Here is a 20,295-nt window from a genome sequence, read left to right on the forward strand (position 1 = left end):
TTATATTCACAATTCACAAGTTTGTCAGTTCAAAACTTCCGACGTGTTTCTACTGCGTGTCTAGAAAATATATAAAACTCACATAACAAACAACTTTACTTCGTGTTAATGAAACACATACACAATCACATTTGCTTTGTTGACATTTTTCGATACCCTGAATTCTTTTACGCAACAGTTCTGTGTCTGTTTAATGAGGCTACACGACCTTTCCCCAGTTATATTTCATGATTTACCTTTTTGTGTGCTATGAAGTGGTGATTATGGTTTAACAGCGCTTGCCTTTGTTTCGCAAGTATAACACAGTATTTGATTTTGCACAACACCTTCTTTGTATTGGTCCCGACTCGACCATAAACTATGTGGACACAAGGCGTCATTTGCGATCATTTTTTTGACACGATCTGTTTCGCGCGTATCAATAAACGTTGTTAATCGTTGAGCTTGCTCTGAATGTTTATTGAACGCACCACTGGCTCTAACAACGCGAATGCTTTTTAACCTTACAAGCAATTTGAATTCTTTTGTAATAATATAACCTAAACTAGTGTTTAGTAAGTTATTTCAAACTAATGTTGCGATAACAAGTTGGCCTATTACAGCGGTTCTCAACCAGTGGGCCATGGCTCACTGGTGGGCCATAAGAACATTTGAGGTGGACCACAGACCAATTTAAAGCTAGATTTAGTTTCATTTGTGTCACTATATTTAATTTTACAGGAATAATGGCTTGGGGAGAAATTAAAAAGGAATGTAAATTTATTGTTCAGTCGCAAGTATTTCACTAATGCACGGTTGAATAAATAATATGTTTTGAAATATGTTCTGCTGTGTTTTGTTCTAAACCTATTTTACAGTTTTTTCTTTCATAAAACTATTGGGCCACAGAATTTTTTGCAACGTAAATGGGCCACGAAAGAAAAAAGGTTGAGAACCACTGGCCTATTACATAAAACAACTAGATGGCAGTTTATTCCTGGCAACTATGTGTTCACAGCAGGGCTGGGAAGTCGCTTAAAAATAACCCAATTTGTCTCATTTTTTTCCTAAGTAATACCTTGAAAGGTACAATTTATTTTAGTTGCAAAGCAAAATATACTCTATGGCAGGTCATAGTGTTGTAAATGAATCATTTTTGTATAACCTAAGTGCCAGTCAAGTAATTTCAAAAATAAATTTAGTCCACGTCAAATCTGTTTTGCAAAAAAGTCAAGTCATTGGTCGCTCAAGTTGAGTCCCAGTCAATTCATTATGAGAACAAGTCAATTTCAAGTCATGTCATTACCATAAAAGTAATTTATTAGACTATTAAATTTGGCGAACTCGCCCGATTATAAGCAACAATTTAACAAAAAATAAAACACAAACGCAATATACAGCAATCAAAATCTGCAAATCTTGAGATAAATTTTATTAAAAAACACTTAATAAAGTGATAAAGTGATTACAACACTGGCAGGTCAATAGGTCAATAACTGTATCCTATTGTTTCTGAAGATGGTAAGCGTGTTTAATCTAATCTAATATCCCCATTTCTAAATCCGTGCGGTTTTGCGATAAAAGCGTTCGATCACCGTCATTGCTTCCTGTTTGCAAGATGGTAAAGCGGCTTCCTTGAAGCGCAACCATCGTTCATTTTCTGTTGCTGCCACCTACCGCAATCTATTTAGGTAATATACTAAACTACACCACCTTTGTTCGTTATACTTCAACACCACCTAAAAGTATACAAAACCGTACTGGCTAAGTGCCGCTGATTTGAGTTGAAAGGAAACTTTTATTTGCCAATTAAATGTGACACAGTTATAAAAAGTATAGTCCACGCGTTTACAGATGGTGGCCAAACTATAATACAAAGAAGGTGAAGTGTAATGTTGAAATGAGAGCACCAACAGCATTTACAGTATATACAAAATAAACATCAATCGCAAATCGCATTTTGTTGCCAAAATATTTTGTTAAAAAAATTTCCACAGAAATAATGTTTCATGTAAAAAAACATTTTGAAGTTGTTTAATTAAGGTGAAAAAGGAAGCGTGAAACAAAAAAAAATTACAACTAAACTTTTTGATTAACTATTTATTAGCTGAGTTTGGCTTTTCAACGACAAACAAAGGAAGAAATATCAATTTTAATACGACCTTTTTTGGAAGTGATAACTCCAGTATCAAACCAATACCGATGCTTATAACTGTGCATCGGCCGTAAATCGACAAAACTAAGTTTACTTAATAAATAGGAATCGCTGATTGATGAGGTCAGCTGGTATCTGCTGCCGAAACGTTGGTTTATACTTCGATAACACCAAAAGAGCGATTTCTATCTATTGATATGTTGCCTGGTGGAGCCAACTCTATTTTTAAGTTAAGTTTACTTAATTCAGTGAAAGAGCGACTTTTAAAAAACTCTTAACCGCTTTTATGTCTCTGCCACTAAAGGCTCATTCCCAAATCGCTCGCACAAAATAAATGTTAGTTTATAACTTCGTTTACACCAGAAAAGCGATTCCTATCTATTGATACGTTGCCTGGTGGAGCCAACTGTATTTTTGGTGAGGTTGCGACAAAGCTGACGGGCCCGGCCAAGATAACGTTTCACCCCGAGCGCCAGGCCGGCGGCGCCAGGGTCAGGGTCCGGCCGGAGGTCTGGCAGAATGTAAAGCCGTAGGAAAGAACCAAGTCGATGTCGCTGCTCTCAGTAGCAATCTGAGGCGGCCAGGTGAGACTCGTCCGCGGGGATTCAGGCGCGTTTTTCCCACAGAACTGTCCGTCTTCTTTGGGGTGCCCCTGCCGCGGGCGCGGACTGCCTGCGCCGTCGCGGTGCCGGTAGGTCGCCGTCCACGGCGTTACTGAGTTGGCGCCGGCTAGGTCCTGTGACGTCAGAAGTTGGCCTGCTCGCAAAAAGACGGAAACGTTGCCTTTTGTGTTCGCTCGCTCGCCCGAGAGATTTGATTTCATCCAACAAGAAACGGTATATATTTGTTGTATTTAATGTTACCCATGTTATTTTTATCTTTTTACATTTCGTCATTTTGCGTCATTTTGAAAGGTAAACATATTTCCACGGTGATAAAAAGGGTTAAAGTCGGTTAAAAACATTTGTCAATATTCAATATCTATTGACACTAAGAAAGTTTAGGCACTTTAAAAAGGTTGGATTTTAAATGAAATTATTCAAAAATAAATATCATCTGTTTTTATAATTTTTCATAGATCTGACAGCATTAAAATATACCGCTATAAGCTTTTTTTACGATTGATTAAGTCAGGTGGCAAATATGCGTTCAAAAAGAAGAGAAAAAAATAGGTAATATGTGGTCCATTGTTGCAAAATATTGTTATAACTATTCTAACGCCTATAATAGTTGTAATAATATTGCCAGAATAGGTTGTCGAAACGTCGGTTCTTTAATAAAATTTCTTGGAAGAATGATTTACAATAGCCGTTTAAATGTCCAATTAATCAAATCCCGTTCTCACCGTCCGGCATCTTTATGACGTCATCCTCATCGAGGTTGCCGGCGTGCGTAATCCGGACTACCAGGATCACGTCGGTGGCGTTGTTGGGGCTCTTCAGGGTCCACTGGCACCGCTCCGGAAACTCGAAAATGGTGCGGAAGACCGAGTAGAGCCACTTGTCCGACCAGCCCGTCCGCACGAGGGCGCCACAGTCGCATACGGCTCCGGGAAGAAAAATGGCGCCTGGACAAAGTAGAGAAATGTTACTAGAAAATATTGATTTCCTTAGCGGTAGCCTTTAGTTTACTTTTTAATATTTGGTAAGAAAAAACACTGCTGTTTTTCAATAAAAAAAACCCTTGTGTTTTCCATAAAAAATAAAACAAAAAAACACTCCTGTCGTTTAGTTAAAAAACAAAAAAAAATACTGCTGTTTTTCAATAAAAAAAACATTAAAACGCTGCTGTTTTTCAATAAAAAAAACCTTGTGTTTTCCATAAAAAATAAAACAAAAACAACACTCCTGTTTTTTGATTAAAAAACAAAACAAAAATGTTGCTGTTTTTCAATAAAAAAAAACATAAAAACGCTGCTGTTTTTCAATAAAAAAATAACACTGTTGTTCTTTAAAAAAAGAAAAACAAAACAAATTGCTGTTCTTCAATAAAAAAATGAAACATATAAAAATGCTGTTTTTCAATAGTTGCTTTGTTTGTCGACAGGACAATATCTTTTTAAACATCTAGTTTGCTGACATGTACTAACTTAAACGAAAATTGTTTTAGAGCAGACATGGGCAAAGATTTTTGACAAAATGTCTTGGAGGGCCGGATCAAAAGGTTGAAGTAATGCACATAAAATAAAAGGTAAATTATTTTAAAAGAAATGTTTTTACAAACTGGTAAGAGTATAGAAAAGAAGGAAAGAGCATAGCAGAAAAAATGTGGTATCAACGTATCCTTCCATGCACAATTTTTTTTTGTTGTTGTTGGTAGTGGTTATTTTATACAAGATAAACAGGGTAAAAAACAAAAACGACTCACATATATCCTCATACGCTTAACGCAAAGATCGATAAAGTCTTTAATATACGAAGTGTTAAACATTCAATAAAGATTATAAAATCAAGAGAAAGCCGTAAAGGCTAATTTTTGCTTAAAAAAGTTTTATGAAAAATCAGCCCCCGTAGGTCGCGTGTATTGCCCTGGTCTGGTTAAAGAAAACTTTGTACCTGTGCAGAAAAGTGGCACCTGTTCGTGGAAAAAACGCGGCCACCAAAATCTGGTTACGGTTTATTCTTGTTGCATAGCCTCTATCACTCCAAAACTCAAGTAAATATCGGATCTATCATTTTACTAAACAATCCTGGTTGCACCGTTCCTTTTTGAGGCAAAATACGGAAGACATTATTACTGTGTTTCCTGATTTAAATCCTGTTGTAATTGAAATGTTTTTGCCTAAAATTACATAAGTTTGTATTTTGCTTTGTTTGCAAATGTTATAAAAAATGCTCACCAATCAAACAAACGATCATGACAGCTTGTCGAAATACCTGCTTCCCCATTTTTGCAAAGATCCACTTCAATTTAGATGCGAATGCGCTCATAACATATTAAAAACAATTTCGACGCAGAGCTTCGTTTTAAAGCCGCCTATAGAAAGAATCAGCTCACGAACTGGAAGCCAGCCTGCAGCAACCCCGTCTTGTGACGTCACAAACCATCGGTCACGTACGTCACAGAGAGGATACAAGCCACGTCGGGCAGCGCTAGTAAAGTCAATAAGAGTTTTAGCGGATATTGGACTTTTAGTGTTTTTTATGCATGGACCGTCGCAGTACGCGTTTTATTGAACCTTAATATCTGCAAACGTGACTGTTGTCACAAAAGAGTCTATTGGGGAAAAAAGCGAGTAGACGGACGTACAATTGTTTTAAAAACGCAAATTAATCACTAGTCGCCGCACGTTCACGCACTAAAGTATTAATTAAGAGTAACTTAAAGACGTGCAGTAACTTAAAGACGCGAGTGCAGCGGGCACATTGGCGTCAATCAATACTTACGAATACGAAGCCAAAACATCCTCCACAAAATGTAGTGGACATACGGTGGCCCCAGCCAAAGTCATTCGTAAAATAACTTACGTCCAAGCCAAGTCTTTTCTAATAAATAACAAGTCAAGTCCCAGTCAAGTCATCAGTTTCACAAGTCAAGTCATAGTTAGAGTAAGTCAACTTCAAGTCAAGTCAAGTCATTTGAAAACAGTGCCTTAAGTGCACTAAAGATTTCGTTTACATGCAAGCAACACTTTAAAATCAAAATATCAATGTATTATCCCGCTACAATACTGATTTATTTTTAATTTCGCCACTAAATATAACTTTAACTCTTAGGTATTGTTTCGTTAAAGGTAGGGCTGGGTTTACGTACCGCCGAATAACAAAAACATTAACCAAAATTACAAAGATATTGGTAGATCTGGGGACACTTGGCCTTCATCAAACATTTTATGCATCTTATAAAAGACTTTTACTTTTATTCGAGTAACAAGGCCGATGATTTTACTTTATTTTCCCACTATAATAGAAATATACTATAGTAAGCAGTTATCCAGTTTAAAAACATAATATCCCTTAGGCCAGTGGTTCTTAAATGGAGCCACTTGGCTTCTTTGGTGCAGGAATTTTTAAATTTGGGGAGGAAATTTGTTTAGGGGGATATGGGAAGAACAAATAAATAAAGTGTCAATTAATCAGGTTTAATTTATGCAATAAAAAGCATATTTAACTGCAATGATTAGTATTTTAAAGAGTCTATAAGGTTCATAATCTAAGTCACGGTTACACATTAGTCTGTTGTTTGTTTACAGTTACAGCCATTTAAGAAATATACACCAATGCTGGCATTTTTACATAGGCATATAAAAACTCAACTTTCAGACGATTAGCGCATCTAACAAGTCTTGGCTTTTGGCGCATATTGTAGTTTTACATATATTTTTTTAATTTGTCGACTCCTTTTTTCCTTTAGGTTTGTTCTTTTCGGCGTGGTACGCCGAAATAGTAATGAAAAGGTAGAATACTTCGTGTCTTTTGCTGGTGCAGAATGAACAGTGTTTGTGCTTGCATGGGAGGAATATGAAACAAACTTTAAGAACCACTGCCTTAGCCTTACACGGAAAACTTTTTCGCTTATTTTATTCACAATTTTGCGGCAAGAAGATGGAAAAGCAATTCGCGCAAGCGAAAACGAAAGAAAAAGATTGAACTAAAAGTAAGCGTATATGAAGACAAAAATCGCCGTGGGAGAGCCTTAAATAAATACAACCCGTATGTGCATGCCACTTCACAGCATAAACCCGGCAAACGAAAACTCCCGCCGCGACTGACGCTTGCCAGTGGCAAGTTGGCAACTTCGGCGGGTGCCAGTGGCGAGCTGCCACCTGCCACTGTGGCGCTGTCCGAAAATTGAACGAATGAATCGGTAGAGTAATCTTGTTTTGTAAAAGAGCTATGCAAGTGAAATAGGTAACGGACGAGAACTATGGTTTAAGGTTAGTTTAAAAAAGAAGGAGCTCTTTTTTAACAGATTTTTGTTGAGAGCTATAATGTTTATTACAGCTTAAAGTCGAAGCTCCTTTTTCGACAGATTTTTGTTACACAAAAATGTTCACAGCTTAAAGTCGAAGCTCCGTTTTCAACAGATTTTGTTAAGAACAAAATGTTTACAGCTTTTGGCGTTCGAGCAGCGATGCACATTTTAGGCCGATGCGAGTTTGTCACTTCTTCCGCTTGGTGGCAGTCGCGCGTCACAGTGGTCTGAAGATGAAAAACTAATCTCCTCCCGGATCACAATTGAGGAGCGGAGCTGGATGCGGATGCGTTGGATGATCGCGATTTGCTCCTCTTCCATTTCATTCTGCGGTTTTGGAACCAGATCTTGACCTGGAGAAAGATGTTATGTCGTTATTTATTTTTATTTGCTTTCTGGCCATGATTGGACGCAGTCGTGTTAAACCGCTAGAAAATGTTGACGTGTCGAAATCGTAGAAAAATCAAACCAAATGTAGCATAAATTTCTCTTGATATGTATTGGGAGGTTTGGAGTTACCATATTATAAATGCATAAGAATTGTTATTTATAGACATGCTTATTGCTTATGCATTGTTCTTGGAGATTTTTTAAGATTTTTTTATTTACTTTTCTCTCTGCGTTATTTTTAGTTAATTTTAATCTACCAATGCTGTTTTTATTGCATGTTTTTTGTTTTGTTTTACGACCAATCAAAATGTTAACCCTAGTGAACTTATCTCACAAACACGAATACACTAACAATTAAAACATAGGTCTGCGACCTTGTGAGCACTGAGCATACGTCAGTCTGACCGACCAGTAAAGTCGCTATCGTAACAGTCGCTATGATATTTTCTGCCGCCATTTATGCAGTCGCTGTTTAAATGAATCTCTAACGTGAGGTAGCTTTACTGACGGTCGCCGTTCTAACAGTCGCTATCCGGCCCTGATCCCCATAGGCAACCATCAGTAGAGCGACCTCACAATAGCGATTAACTTAAAACATCGACTGTTAATAGAGCGACTGTATAAATGGCGACTGTTACGATAGCGACTTTACTGGCCGGTCAGAATAAGTCATGAAACCGCATACCTGCCAATAGAGCATATATATATATATATATATATATATATATATATATTCTTTCATTTAGCCGGGCTTACCTGGGTCTCGGTAAGCTGAAGAGTGGTGGCCACCTCGAATCGTTTGGGTCGCGAAAGGTACTTGTTGAGTTTGAACTGACGCTCAAGCTCGAGCAACTGCTGGGAGGTGAAGGCGGTTCTTGGACGACGGGACTTGTTCAGTAGGCCGGGGTGGGCGACACCTGAGGGACAAAGAGAAACAGTTATATATAAGAACACACAATAAGAAAAAAGAAAAATCTATAGAAGAGTAGTATTTAGACGAACGACATTGTAAAGCCGAATACGCAGTAACATCCACGACAGAAGAACATCGAAATCGACTGAATAAGACCTAAATCTGCCGGAATACGTCCTAAATTCATCCGAATAAGGCCTAAATGGCCAAAAACACCGCCTGAAAGTTGATGTTGTTCTTATTTTGGTCTTACGGCTGAAGTCCTTATACATATTTAAACAATATATCCATATTTTCCAAGCTTCGCCATTAACAAAACCTTTGTCTCAAATAATGACTTGATTTAGGGCGGGCGGGGTGAATATGTCATATCCTTTGAAAAGGTGGTGGGCGTGAAAATTGCTATAAATACGAACGAAACCGAATAAATACGACAACCACTTTTTGAAAACCTTTTTGCAAGGTTACAAGCAAACATTTAAAGTAGGGTAAAGTCGGTTTCCGTTGTTCATAAATTACCTTTCCAAACAATTTGGACTTGTAATAATTCAAATATTCAACGTCTAGTATTGATTTAGCTACAAAAACATTGTTGTTCTTCCTATTGAAAGCGTCTGTTTATCGTAGCGTGCATGATGATCGTGTGTTATTTAGCTATGACCAAACTCGTTACAAAATATGTATTTTTGAGGCTGTGAATCGATCCGAAAGCCGCTGATAAAAATATTAGCGAGGGCTTTCACAATCGCGCACACCTCGCACAGATTTCGTGTCAACTCGACGCGATTGTCCGAAATCAGAAAACGAAATGGAATTGGATATTACGCCACAGATTGTTTGTAAACGGCGATAATAATCGATCGAAAAAGCTGCCAAAACCGCCGCCTATCGCACCCGACTGATTAGGACTGGGGTAAATCAAAAAAACGAGCTCTGATTTTAAGAGGATCGACCAACAATATTTTGCACATAGCTGATGGCCACTCAGGCCTTCCACCTGCTTAACGAGGGCGAAAACGACCTGTGACACATGGGGGGCGAAGATAGACTCCTCAAGCGCTTAATCAACACCGAGCAATCTGTTTGGATGTGATTCGCGCGCGCGTGTTAAACATACGACCAATAGGCGCGATTTAATAAGGCGTTTCACACCGCGCCTTATCTCGATCGTCGAACCTAGGCCGGCTGGCGTTTAACCCAGTGGCCAGTTAAGCCAGGCCGGAAAATAGCCTTGGCTTCTTTTTGGTGCCGTTTAGATCTACACCAGTGGTTCTTAACCTGTGCATAGTTGTCGTTATATATGAGAATAACTTTTTTGGATTTAATTTACCCGCTGTTGATGGTTTAACCGTATGATGCGCAATTATTAGTGGGTAAAAAGCGTGGCCGTATATTGTTTTGTGTTTAAACTAAAAAGCACAAGTTTGAAAAACATTTAACGGCGGGGCACTATTTTTTGCGTTTTGGCTGTCAAAGCAAGCATTTTATATCATCATTAGAAATAACCGATAAACCAGACGAATAGGTCGTAAGAACCGACAAGTTTGAAGCGTCTATACCTTGCATATTTAGTCAGCAAAAATAAACGCATATTGGAGCGAAAAACAGCAAATTTTCTGCGAAGCGGCCGCGCTAGATGGCTAATTAATGGTAAAAAACTGCGCAGCGAGTCAATTAAGACTATGGCCTTGGAAACAGATTAAACAGGTCCAACGAGGGTAAGTGTTTCTCGCCGCCTTTTCAGCATCGGATTTGTTTGCTCGCGCCGGCCGTATGTGTCGGACAAGCAAGCTCTATTTGCGCTGTTTTCTCGCTTTGCGCGGTTAAATCTCGGCGGTGTTCGTCGCCTGACGCTTAATTACACCCGAAGGATAAGCGTTTAGTCGCATCGTTGCTAGTAAACGCCGTTTCTTTATTGCTAGTAAACGCCGTTTCTTTCCGCCAAATAGCACAGCACATTGTAAAATTGTAATGTAATCTTACAGATTTCTACATCTTGGTTTTCTAACTAAATTAAACGCTATTTAGAATTACAAAAATGGTTTGTTTTGCGATGGAGCCGGGGCACTTAAAATTGCTAAGAGTGTCATAAGGCGGTAGGCCAAGCAAAATAAACGTGAACTTTCTAGAAATCGGCAGTTTTTACAACGCTCGTATGTCTTTTCCACCAGTCCTACTATAGCCATAACCTCAACAACCAAAACAGCATCCAACCGTATGCATTCAAACCCCGGCAGCGCGGCATGTTCCAACCCAGCCAATCGACCCTATATAGTTAGTTAGAGAGTGGCTGTCACTGCAGCCGCCAACAATGGCAGTCCCGGGTCGCCCAGCGGCGCCGTGGCTTTGTCAGGACACCTCGACAACTCCTGGCCTAATTCGTCTTATTAACACGCGGAACCGGCGCGGCGTGAATCTGGCCCAAGATCTCGCGGCGCTGAGCGTTTTCCAGTCCTCGGTAACCGTATCGCCCTTCTGCGGCATATGTCACTTCGTTCTCCCGCGGGGCGCCCGGCTATCGCAGCGAGATGCCTAAGGACCGAGCCCAATTAGCGCGCCCAGACTAATTCGCGCCCCCGAAGTTGATTTGCTGTCGATCCATTAGCGAGCTGAATTATCTTGTCGCCTACAAGAAGCCTATCGCACATTTTCGTGGAAGAAACTTGCTTAGGTAGCAATTTGTTTAAGGCAACACACTTCAGGAACCATTTTTGATCAAAGTAACGTGTATTTGTTCAATAATCTTATTTTTATAGACTGTGTTTTGTCTCCTATACAATAAGCCTATCGCTGCACACTGTCATTCGAGAAACTTGATTACCTTCCTCGCAAATTTTATAAGGAAATATACTTTAGTTGGCAATATTAAAAATCGCGTTTCCTTAAAATCGCGAGTATGTGTCGATTATTTATACTTTTTATAGATTGTGCGAGTCTGCATAAACTTAAAATAGAGTTAGCTCCACCAGGCAATATTTCAATAGATAGAAATCGCTCTTCTGTTGTAAACGAAGTATAAACCGACGTTTCGGCAGCAGACACCAGCTGGCCTCATCAACGTTAATGATTAAAACGAAAATGCTTTAGTCAGTTTATATACTAATAAGTAAAAAATAAAGCGACTATAGATAAGGCTGCGTCGTCCGACAACGAGCGTTTAAATATCTTACCTGCCCACTCTGTAATGTTGCGCATCATGATCTCGTTCTGCAACCAGCATGGATTGAACGGAGCTCGGAAAGCACCCATGGAAAAGGGAGAGGAAAGGGTCGCTTGGGGGTTGTAGGCGGCCCCAAGGCCTGGAAGGGCAATGTGGGGCAGCTGGTGGGTCTGGAGGGGGTTCACCCCGGCCAAGATCCTTTCTCCAGCGTCGCGAAGGAAGTACGGAACTCCTCCGTTGTCAAAGTGATGAGGATGTGGATGTTGCTCTTCGCGGTGGAAAGTCGGGGAGTGGGATTCGGGAGGAGATGAGGCTGGAGAGATGGAGGAGGGAGATATGGATGAGGATGCAGCGGGAGACTGATTGTTCTGGAGCAAACCGACGAGCGGATGCGGGTAATGAAGAGTTGTTGAAGAAGAGGAGCGTGCTGGATTCGGCCGGAGGTCGAACGGTGACACTGGAGAGCGATTGTGGAGCTCCGGCTCGGATAACTTGGAGGAGAATGGCGAGAGGACTCCTTGGGAGCCAGGAGCAATAAAGTGCGCCATATCGTTGGCGAAGTTGGCGATATCGCGTCTCGGCTTCGGGCTATCTTTAGCCAGGAGAGCGTCGATGGAGAACTTTGGCTTTTTCGGCTTTGCTTCATCCGCAACGGTGGAGTCGGTTTGGGCCGGTTTTGCGTTGTCCCGGAAAGGAGAGAAGTCGGACCGTGGCGACCCGGATAATCGTCGCGAGCCGTCGGGCGACTTGGCGTCGGCATCCGAGTCCGAGCCGTAGCTGTTCGACTTGATTTCCGATATGGCGTCGTATTGCGTCACGCCGCGCGCCGCCACGTCATTCTGACGTATGTGATTGCGTAGGACGTCGACCATGACCGATTTCGAGGTGCTCAGCATGGTTTCAATAAGTATATATATTAGTCAGTGTAAGCGTTGATGAATTGCTGTAAATTTGAAAAAAATCTGTGATTAAACGACAAGAAAAGCAAAACGAACACCACAAAACGTACTAAGAATATCAAATCCCATGCAGAAGTAGGTAACTATCATTTTGAACGTTTCGAATAACTCTTGACTATATGTTAAAAATATATAAACGATTATTCGAAACGTTCAAAATGCAACCTACTTCTGTATGGGCTTTGATATTTTTATTACGTCTTACTACAACCTCCAATCATCATGCTCCAAAACACCACAAAAAGTCTACCTTGGCAATCCAAGGTGTTCTAATAGAGTCTTATTTTCTAGAGAGAACCTCATAAGACCCATAGCAATCAATCAATTAAGTAATCAAGTTATCTCTACCGGTCCGCCATATTGTAAGGGCTGCGACTGCCCCATATGTTCTTCCACTAACGACCTCTTCTTAACTAGACACAACTTTCTCTCGCTTCGGCTATTCTTTTCAAATAGGCAGCCATTCTCCCCTCAATTGACGCGATGACTTTTTCCGCCCTTTCGCGCTAATTGATGGAGAACTAAATGAAGCGACCGCGCCAATACATTTGTCAAGCGAAAAGCAATCTGTGTTTTTTATGCTGAATTGGTTTACTAAAGCTGTTAGCAAATTGACGTAAAGCGAAAACTATATTACACGCTTGTTAAAAATCTAGATAATAGCATAGCCTAAATATGCACATATTATATTTAACTAGGATCGGCTTCTTCAGAAGTCGCATAGATACCAATACGGACTTCCTATAACGCCTAAAAGTTATTTTTGTATTTTAAGGAAAACATTGTACAGCAGTTGCCTTATTCCAAACGACGATCTTAATAAGTTAATCGAATTCTACAATAAACTATTTTTTAACCCTGCAACTAATACACAGTACACACACACATTCTTCCAACAACAATATAAAATGCTTAACAAACATTTTAGTTAAAATTAATTATTAGTCTGTCAATGCCAACTTAGCCAAAAAATATTGATATTTTTTGTTGCTGAACTCTCAAGTCTACCTCTAACAACAAGTCGCCGCAATTTTCATTTTTTAATATACATATCAGTAAAATAACTACCTGGCCAACGCCTGGCTGCCGGCTTGAGCCACCGTCTCGACTACGAGATGCGAGTGAGCAACGTAACCATGCGCTTCTGGCTTTAAGCGTGGCGGCGGAAGGCCTTTTTCCCGAGGACGAGCGACGATTTTCGCCAATCGAGCGTCCAATATGGCGCTGTGAGGGCGGAAGGGAAGGTGGATCGAAGCTATGCGGGATACAGGGGCTGTGGAGAAGGCCAAGCTCGTGCAAAAGCTGACTTTCACTTCAGGCGGTGCTCTGAGTTCTATTGCTCGCCGGATTCGCTAAAACAAATATTAAACAAATGTCGGTGTACCAATGATATGTGAGCTGTAATCATTGGTCAAAAAACAGTTTCTGAAGGGTTAGATCATATGGTTGTTAAAGACATATGTGTGTGCATGTTTAAATGAACAATACCGAACTTACGACTTTTTGGCAGGAGCTAGTAACAATAACGCTATTAAAGCCTCTAATGTTTGGGGGTAAAATTTTTAAAACTTTGACCGGCTTTACGGATACGGGTAAATAAAGAAAATAATTTTTTGAATAGTAGGTTTTCCCAAACTTTTGTTTACTGTCTGTAAAAATGTCTCCAAAATAATATAAGAAACAAAGATAAAATTCGCCCCCAATAAACAAACCTGCTGGACTCCGCTTTTCACAACGTAAGAAAACTTCTGTATTGGCCCGAATATGTTTTAGTGTCATGCTTTGGAATGGAAATCAAATCTTCACCCTGGAAAGTTTTAACCGACTACACAGCAAACTGAAGTAAACTTGGCGTGGCCGCCGAATAGTCATAAACAGCAAATGTGATAAAAGCAACATTGCAATAGTACATCGTTGTATCCCAGAAGAGAACTGCTGACTATCATAACCATTATCCTACAAATATTTAAACAACAAAAACTAAAGGGTTGTTCATAATAAAAAAATCCATTAATTAAACAAAAACCACCAAGTGGAGTGGGAAACAAAATTGCAAGTTAAAGTTTTGTCCTAAATAGGGCAACCGTACCAAACTTTCACAAAAAGTATATCATGAAATGAGTTAGGTATACAGTTTTGAACCGAAAATAAGTCAACCACTGTGATTCGAACGGAAGAAACTTTGTGAACGACAAAAGTATTAAGAGATTGTACGGTGGTACAGCCAAGATCAAAATTTTTCTTGCACACTACACGCGTGCCAGCTAGCGCACTTTACATTCCGAACGGATGTATGTTTGTGTGTGTTTGTGTCTGTACGACGCGCCTACAGGGGGAGGGGTGGTGGTCGCGTTGTGAGGTCCGAAAGGCGAAAGTAAACACAATTTGTTGTTCACACTTTCTGCGCGTGATCGCTACTAAAATAGAGCTGTGTTTGTCGGTGCAATTTTTGACGTGCACAGAGTAGCCAATAAAGTTATTTCCAAATAAGGGTTGTGTTGAGTAAATAAGTAAACAAAGCATATTTCAAAGCGGACATTATACTCGAAATAAAAAAAAATAATTTAAATTTACCAGTAACAGCGTTGCTAAAGACATTTAAACACATTTTCTAAAACAAAAAAAATTTTAGTTCTTTGGAGCATAATGGTTGAAGGGTGTAGTAAGCGTAATAAGAATATCCCATATAGATGTGTAGACAGCATTTTTAACGTTTCAAATAACTCTTTATTCATTTTAAACATCAGAATTTTAGTTCAATTTTCGTGGAAAACGTTTCGTTTTTACCCTTAACAATGTGTTAAATAAAAATAGCCCACAACTTTGATTTAAAATTTAAAAACATTATTTTTAACTTTTCAGAAACCGCTATAAAACAAGCGCAGAAGGTTCGTCGTTACGTTTAATTTCGCTAATTGCCCGAAGCGCTAACGAAGCAAATTAGCATCACCTATTTCGCTGACCTTCGCCGACGATCAAATTGGTTCGCCTTAACGCGATTACTAGCATCGCAATGTGACGAAGTCGTAATCCCGCTGTCGTTTATTAGCGCCCTGCCTAATGGAGACTCTTGGTTAATTGTCGTGTTTTTCCACACTTGCGCATTCGTCACGCAAATTTGACGCGGTTTTGGCGGCGGGCGCGATAATTAGCCGATTAGCGGCGTTTCGTTACTTTTGCGCGAAAAATTACGTTATTTTTGTGAAGCAATGGCGTTCATGTCAGTTTGGTTGACAAAAAATGTAGCACAATAAAGGGCGACCTTGTTCTTCTGAGGATGATTTTGGTGCTGTTAATTCAGGGGTTCCCAACCTTTCTTACACCGTGCGGGGCCCCTTTTGAAAATTTTGAGAAATCATTGGCGAAACGTCATGTCATGGCCGCCAGGTTGGGAACCCCGGGGTTAAATCGTGGCTACTGGCTAAACACAATTTCTACACAACTCAAAAAAAATACAATTTGTCCACAGTTCCGTATTTGCTCAAGCAAATCGCTACATTTTCGCGTCTAAATTGAATCATTAACAAATTACCGCGATTTTGCGTTGTTATCGCAACTATCACGCAGCGCGCGCGACAGAAAGCTTTCCGACAGTCCGCGCAGGTGACGACACAATACCGCGCCTATGTCGTCACAGGGCCGCGATTGTTGGCAAACAGACAAAACAAGGGTGATCGCTGTAATGGACAAACAAAGCGGAAAGTTGTGCCGGTGCAGCGTAATGACACCTGATCGGAACACAGCGCTGCATGAGACCGTTGTTTGTTACGTCACAACGCCCATGCATTGTGACGTCGACGACACGCGACGCTTTTCAAACTTGCATCGAGAAACAACTTTGGGATTGTTTCTTTCAACTTTCGATACAACAATAGAAGTCGGAAACGATTTGCCGCTTGTTTTTGTCTATGTGGGTTTAATTGGGAAACGACACTTTGTTTCATATCACCTGCTGAACAAATACATAGTAATGACAAACCGCGAACAGTGAGATAATTGCGTGAGAATCTATAGGCAAGGGCGTCGAAAAAGTAACAGGTTTTTGACCTGTATATAAATAAAGCCTATAAGGCAAAAAATAGATGATTTTAAAACATAGCAAATCATAGAGTAAGCTTTATTAGCTAATTTTGCAAACCAACTAAAAATAAGTTATTCTGGTATATATTTGTTTGTCCAACGTTTAACTATTCAGAAAGCCTTTTTCGTCTTATTGGCCGTGTGTGTCATTCTCTGATGAACGCTTTCTTAATAGTTAGCCGAAACGTTGGACAAACAAATATATACCAGAAGAACGTATTTTTCAGTATATAATATGTCTGGTAGCAACTACATATTTAATTTTTGCAATTCAAGTCTGTTTCTAGGTATGGTTCTCCCGGTAAAGCGAAAGTGTTTTTTTTTACAGCCGCCATTTTAATTTTGTGTTTTTCCGAGCTACCGGGATGGAATAAATGACTATTTCCAGACCAATCAATGCTGATTACTCATCCCGAATTATTCCTGTATGATTGGTACACAAAATGTGAAGATCGTGTTATACAGGTAACCGTTCGTTATAGTAAGTATAATACATGTTTTGGCGGCCATATGCTTTTGGTCGATATATTTATCATGATAAAAGTGGAAAAGGACACGTCATTATACATATATACATATATCCAAACCTAAAATAAAAATTAACCGTATAAAAACAATAATCTGCACTCCAGCGTCATTTTTTTCGTTTTAATACGGAAATAATTTGTGATGAAATTAATTAGGCCCATTAATAAAATATATAATGGTGTTGTAATAAATCCCAGGTTTCCCAACATAATTTTGCAGCGTATAAATATAAATACCCCTAACTCAATGTCCTAATATGGGAATATAAAGAACAAATAGCCTCACAAAAGGTGTTTATAAAAGTAACGTTCTTTGTTTTCAAGCACCCTGTATTGGAGACCCGGCCATTTCTATAGGACATGGCTACTTGTATAGGACATGGCTACTTGTATTGGCCTTGGCTATTTGTATTGGCCTCGGCGATCCATTATCGCTGATTAGAACTCGCCAACTTACCCTGATCGCCCAGTACACCCGCCCGGCCGCCCTAAAGCAAAATCCATAACTTTCCCGGTCGCTGTTCCGCTAATTAAAAACGCCAAACGACCACAACGGCCATTGCGCGCAATTAATCACGGACCTCGTAATTTGCTTCCTAATTCAACTCCAACCCCCCAAAAAACCAACAGCATGTCTTCGCCGGTCGCTTCATTAGCCGCCAATGGCCGACGATTCTTTTAACTGATTAAGACAATCGAGCCGAAACAACAACAAGTCGACGATCGATTTGGGCGCATAAGCGCGCTCGTAATTGGATCAACGCCTGGCCAGAGGGCCAAGACGCCGTCGGCGCCGCGGCACCCCTGTCCAGGCGAAATCCCGAGGGTGCGGTACGCCGGGCGCCAATACAATTAAGGCGAGGATGTATCGACGGTGGGCCGGAGTTTTTCCGATTGGCGAACAATAGAGTGATCGGGGCGAGATAAACGTCCATCTTCGCCATTGTTTGAAGCTCGATGGCCGCGCAAAGCGCACAGATTGCATACTGGCCGGTCCCCGAGTCGCCAAGCCTTTTGCCATCGGTCAAGGCGACGCTTGACAAACGAACTGCTTGCTACCGATGCTGATGCTGCTAATCGATCGAACTCCACTGATTTGGACATCTTGGATTCGTTAATTGCAAATGGAATTGGTTATTTCTTAAGAATATTTTTTGGTGATAAACTGTAAGAATACCGCCAGGTAGAAAAAATATATTGAGTAGGAAAGTCAATAAAAAATTAGATTTGCTATAAAAGCAAATAAAAAAATATATTTAGTATGAAAGTCAATAAAAAATTAGTTTTTCTATGAAAGTAAATAAAATAATACTTTTCGCATGTAAATATTTAAAAAACTAATTCTGTATGAAAGAGGTTAAGTTTTAAACAAAAGAACTTATTTTTATTTGTTTTTTAGGAAAATTTATTTAAAAATAACCGATGACATGTATTTTCTGTGTCCCCCGAATCATCCTTCTGCGGCATGTGAAACTAATAATTTTGCTTGGCTCAAATTGGGAGTTATTCCACGTATTAGGAGCGCAATGTTATTTTGCCTTTAACACAAACACTATATAGAAGAGCTTGCGTTTTTCGATGGCAAACAATTTAACGTGACCCAATTGAAACCTGACAAAACTCAAAACAAAACACGTTTATTAAAATCGAAATCGCGCCCGCCGACAATATATTGCGTCATCACGCGGAATAATGAGCATTGTTATCGACGTCTGAAGCACCGGGGCCGCGCGAAATCGCCGAAAATCCACGCAAACCAAACAGGGGGCACCTGGCAGTTCACGGGAACGACCGCCAAATCAAATCGTTCCGGAGAAAGTCGCAGAAACGACACTTCTTGATTGGACGTGACTTTCTGGCCGATTTGGGAGCGCGAGAATTACACCTTCTGGCACGAGGTAACGAGAAGGGTCGCCCTACAAAGAAAACTTGGAGGAGTATGTGGAATTTTGCATACTGCGAGCACCCTGGGAGTCGGACTGTATGCATCATGTTTTGGACGTTTGTTGGAGAAGACCACGTTCGCTTCAAAGACGCAAGATCAGACATGTCCAAGTTAATCTGTTTTAACAAAATAAGGATAAAAAAGGCCACATCATAGTTACAGCAAACGATTTCTATTGTTGCTGTAAGTTAACGCTTGATTTGCCATTTTCGACGATGCTATATTCAATTTTTTTGTACTTTTTAACAGAGAAAAAACTACTCTTTTATAACAATTTTATGTTGTTGAAAAAATGTTAGCACGTCAAAAAATGTTTAAACAATAGCTAATCCTGTTTTAATGTTCAAATTGCAATATACGGTTCTCATACGGTGCCTTCTAATTGTTAAAGCTAACATTTTCAAGTCAAACATGTCTTCCCAGAAAGTGGCAACTTCTTGGTGCTCTTTTATTTTGGTAAGAAGGCGTAGTCCAGACATTTGTTTAAAAGGTTGGTCTCTGCAGGCCATAACTTTATTAGTATCCGTGGAGAACATCACACCAAATTAAAAAACTCTAGATTCAAGATTCAATTTATTTTTGTGCGTCTCTTGTAAACATTAAAAATAGAGCATAAAAAATAACAGCGAAAGGACCTTACGGTCGCCAAGTCGAGCTTCCCATCAAAAAATAGATTTACTGGCAATATTGAGGGTAACACTAATTGGAAATACAAGTGCGTAGATAAATAATATACAGGTTTGAACGGTTTAAAATAAATTTCAGAAGAAAAAAAACGACTAAGCAGTGGAAAATTAGCAGAACGATAGGATAAGGATTTGCATTAAGGTTCCGTACTGTAGGATTTTTGTTATGTCGTGCCTTCGCGAGTGGTATGCAAGTACGCGGGAACGTTGTAATCTATTATAGTTGTATGCAATTTTTATATGTCTGGTACTTGTCCTTTTTTCGATATGCGACAGTAAAAATTATACACATATCATCACCATCCAAGTTGCAAATTCCTTAGGCAAATTCGTCTGAGAAATATTCAACGATAGATGTTTAATCCCTACCAAGCCGATACCGCAATTGTGAACAAAGTAGTGTTACCAAGATGGAAAATTTGAATGTTGCGTTGAGGAGATGTTTATACAGATTCAAATTTCACGACTGTGATACTTTTGTTTCATTTAAGAATTAAAAAAAATTACTATACCGAAAACTCTAGCTTGACTGAGTACAACTGAATGGAGGATTTGTAGACCAAACCTTCCAATCTGGTCACTTGGTG

At 39.7% G+C, this 20,295-nt stretch overlaps 1 protein-coding gene across 1 annotated transcript; it reads right to left on the minus strand.

Moving 5' to 3' along the window:
• Window positions 1-7,305: 7,305 nt before the first annotated feature.
• Window positions 7,306-12,407, minus strand: LOC146166625 (uncharacterized). The gene is made up of 3 exons (XM_083394142.1): window positions 11,522-12,407; window positions 8,195-8,355; window positions 7,306-7,401 (listed from the first exon to the last, which is right to left on the minus strand). Exons 1-3 carry the CDS (start codon window positions 12,405-12,407, stop codon window positions 7,306-7,308), a joined length of 1,143 nt encoding a protein of 380 aa, XP_083250268.1.
• Between the last annotated feature and the right edge of the window lie 7,888 nt (window positions 12,408-20,295).

This window comes from Ascidiella aspersa, chromosome 1 (assembly GCF_963924565.1).
Source record: "Ascidiella aspersa chromosome 1, kaAscAspe10.2, whole genome shotgun sequence".
NCBI lineage: Eukaryota > Metazoa > Chordata > Ascidiacea > Phlebobranchia > Ascidiidae > Ascidiella > Ascidiella aspersa.

Bases quoted from the DNA above. Each gene is read 5' to 3' on its own strand.
- LOC146166625 (XM_083394142.1), bottom strand. From the start codon at position 12,407: ATGCTGAGCACCTCGAAATCGGTCATGGTCGACGTCCTACGCAATCAC. The intron at 8,356-11,521 runs GTAAGATATTTA...TTTGTCCCTCAG, and splicing joins CAACATTACAGAGTGGGCAG to GTGTCGCCCACCCCGGCCTA. The intron at 7,402-8,194 runs GTAAGCCCGGCT...ATCTTTCTCCAG, and splicing joins TTCAGCTTACCGAGACCCAG to GTCAAGATCTGGTTCCAAAA.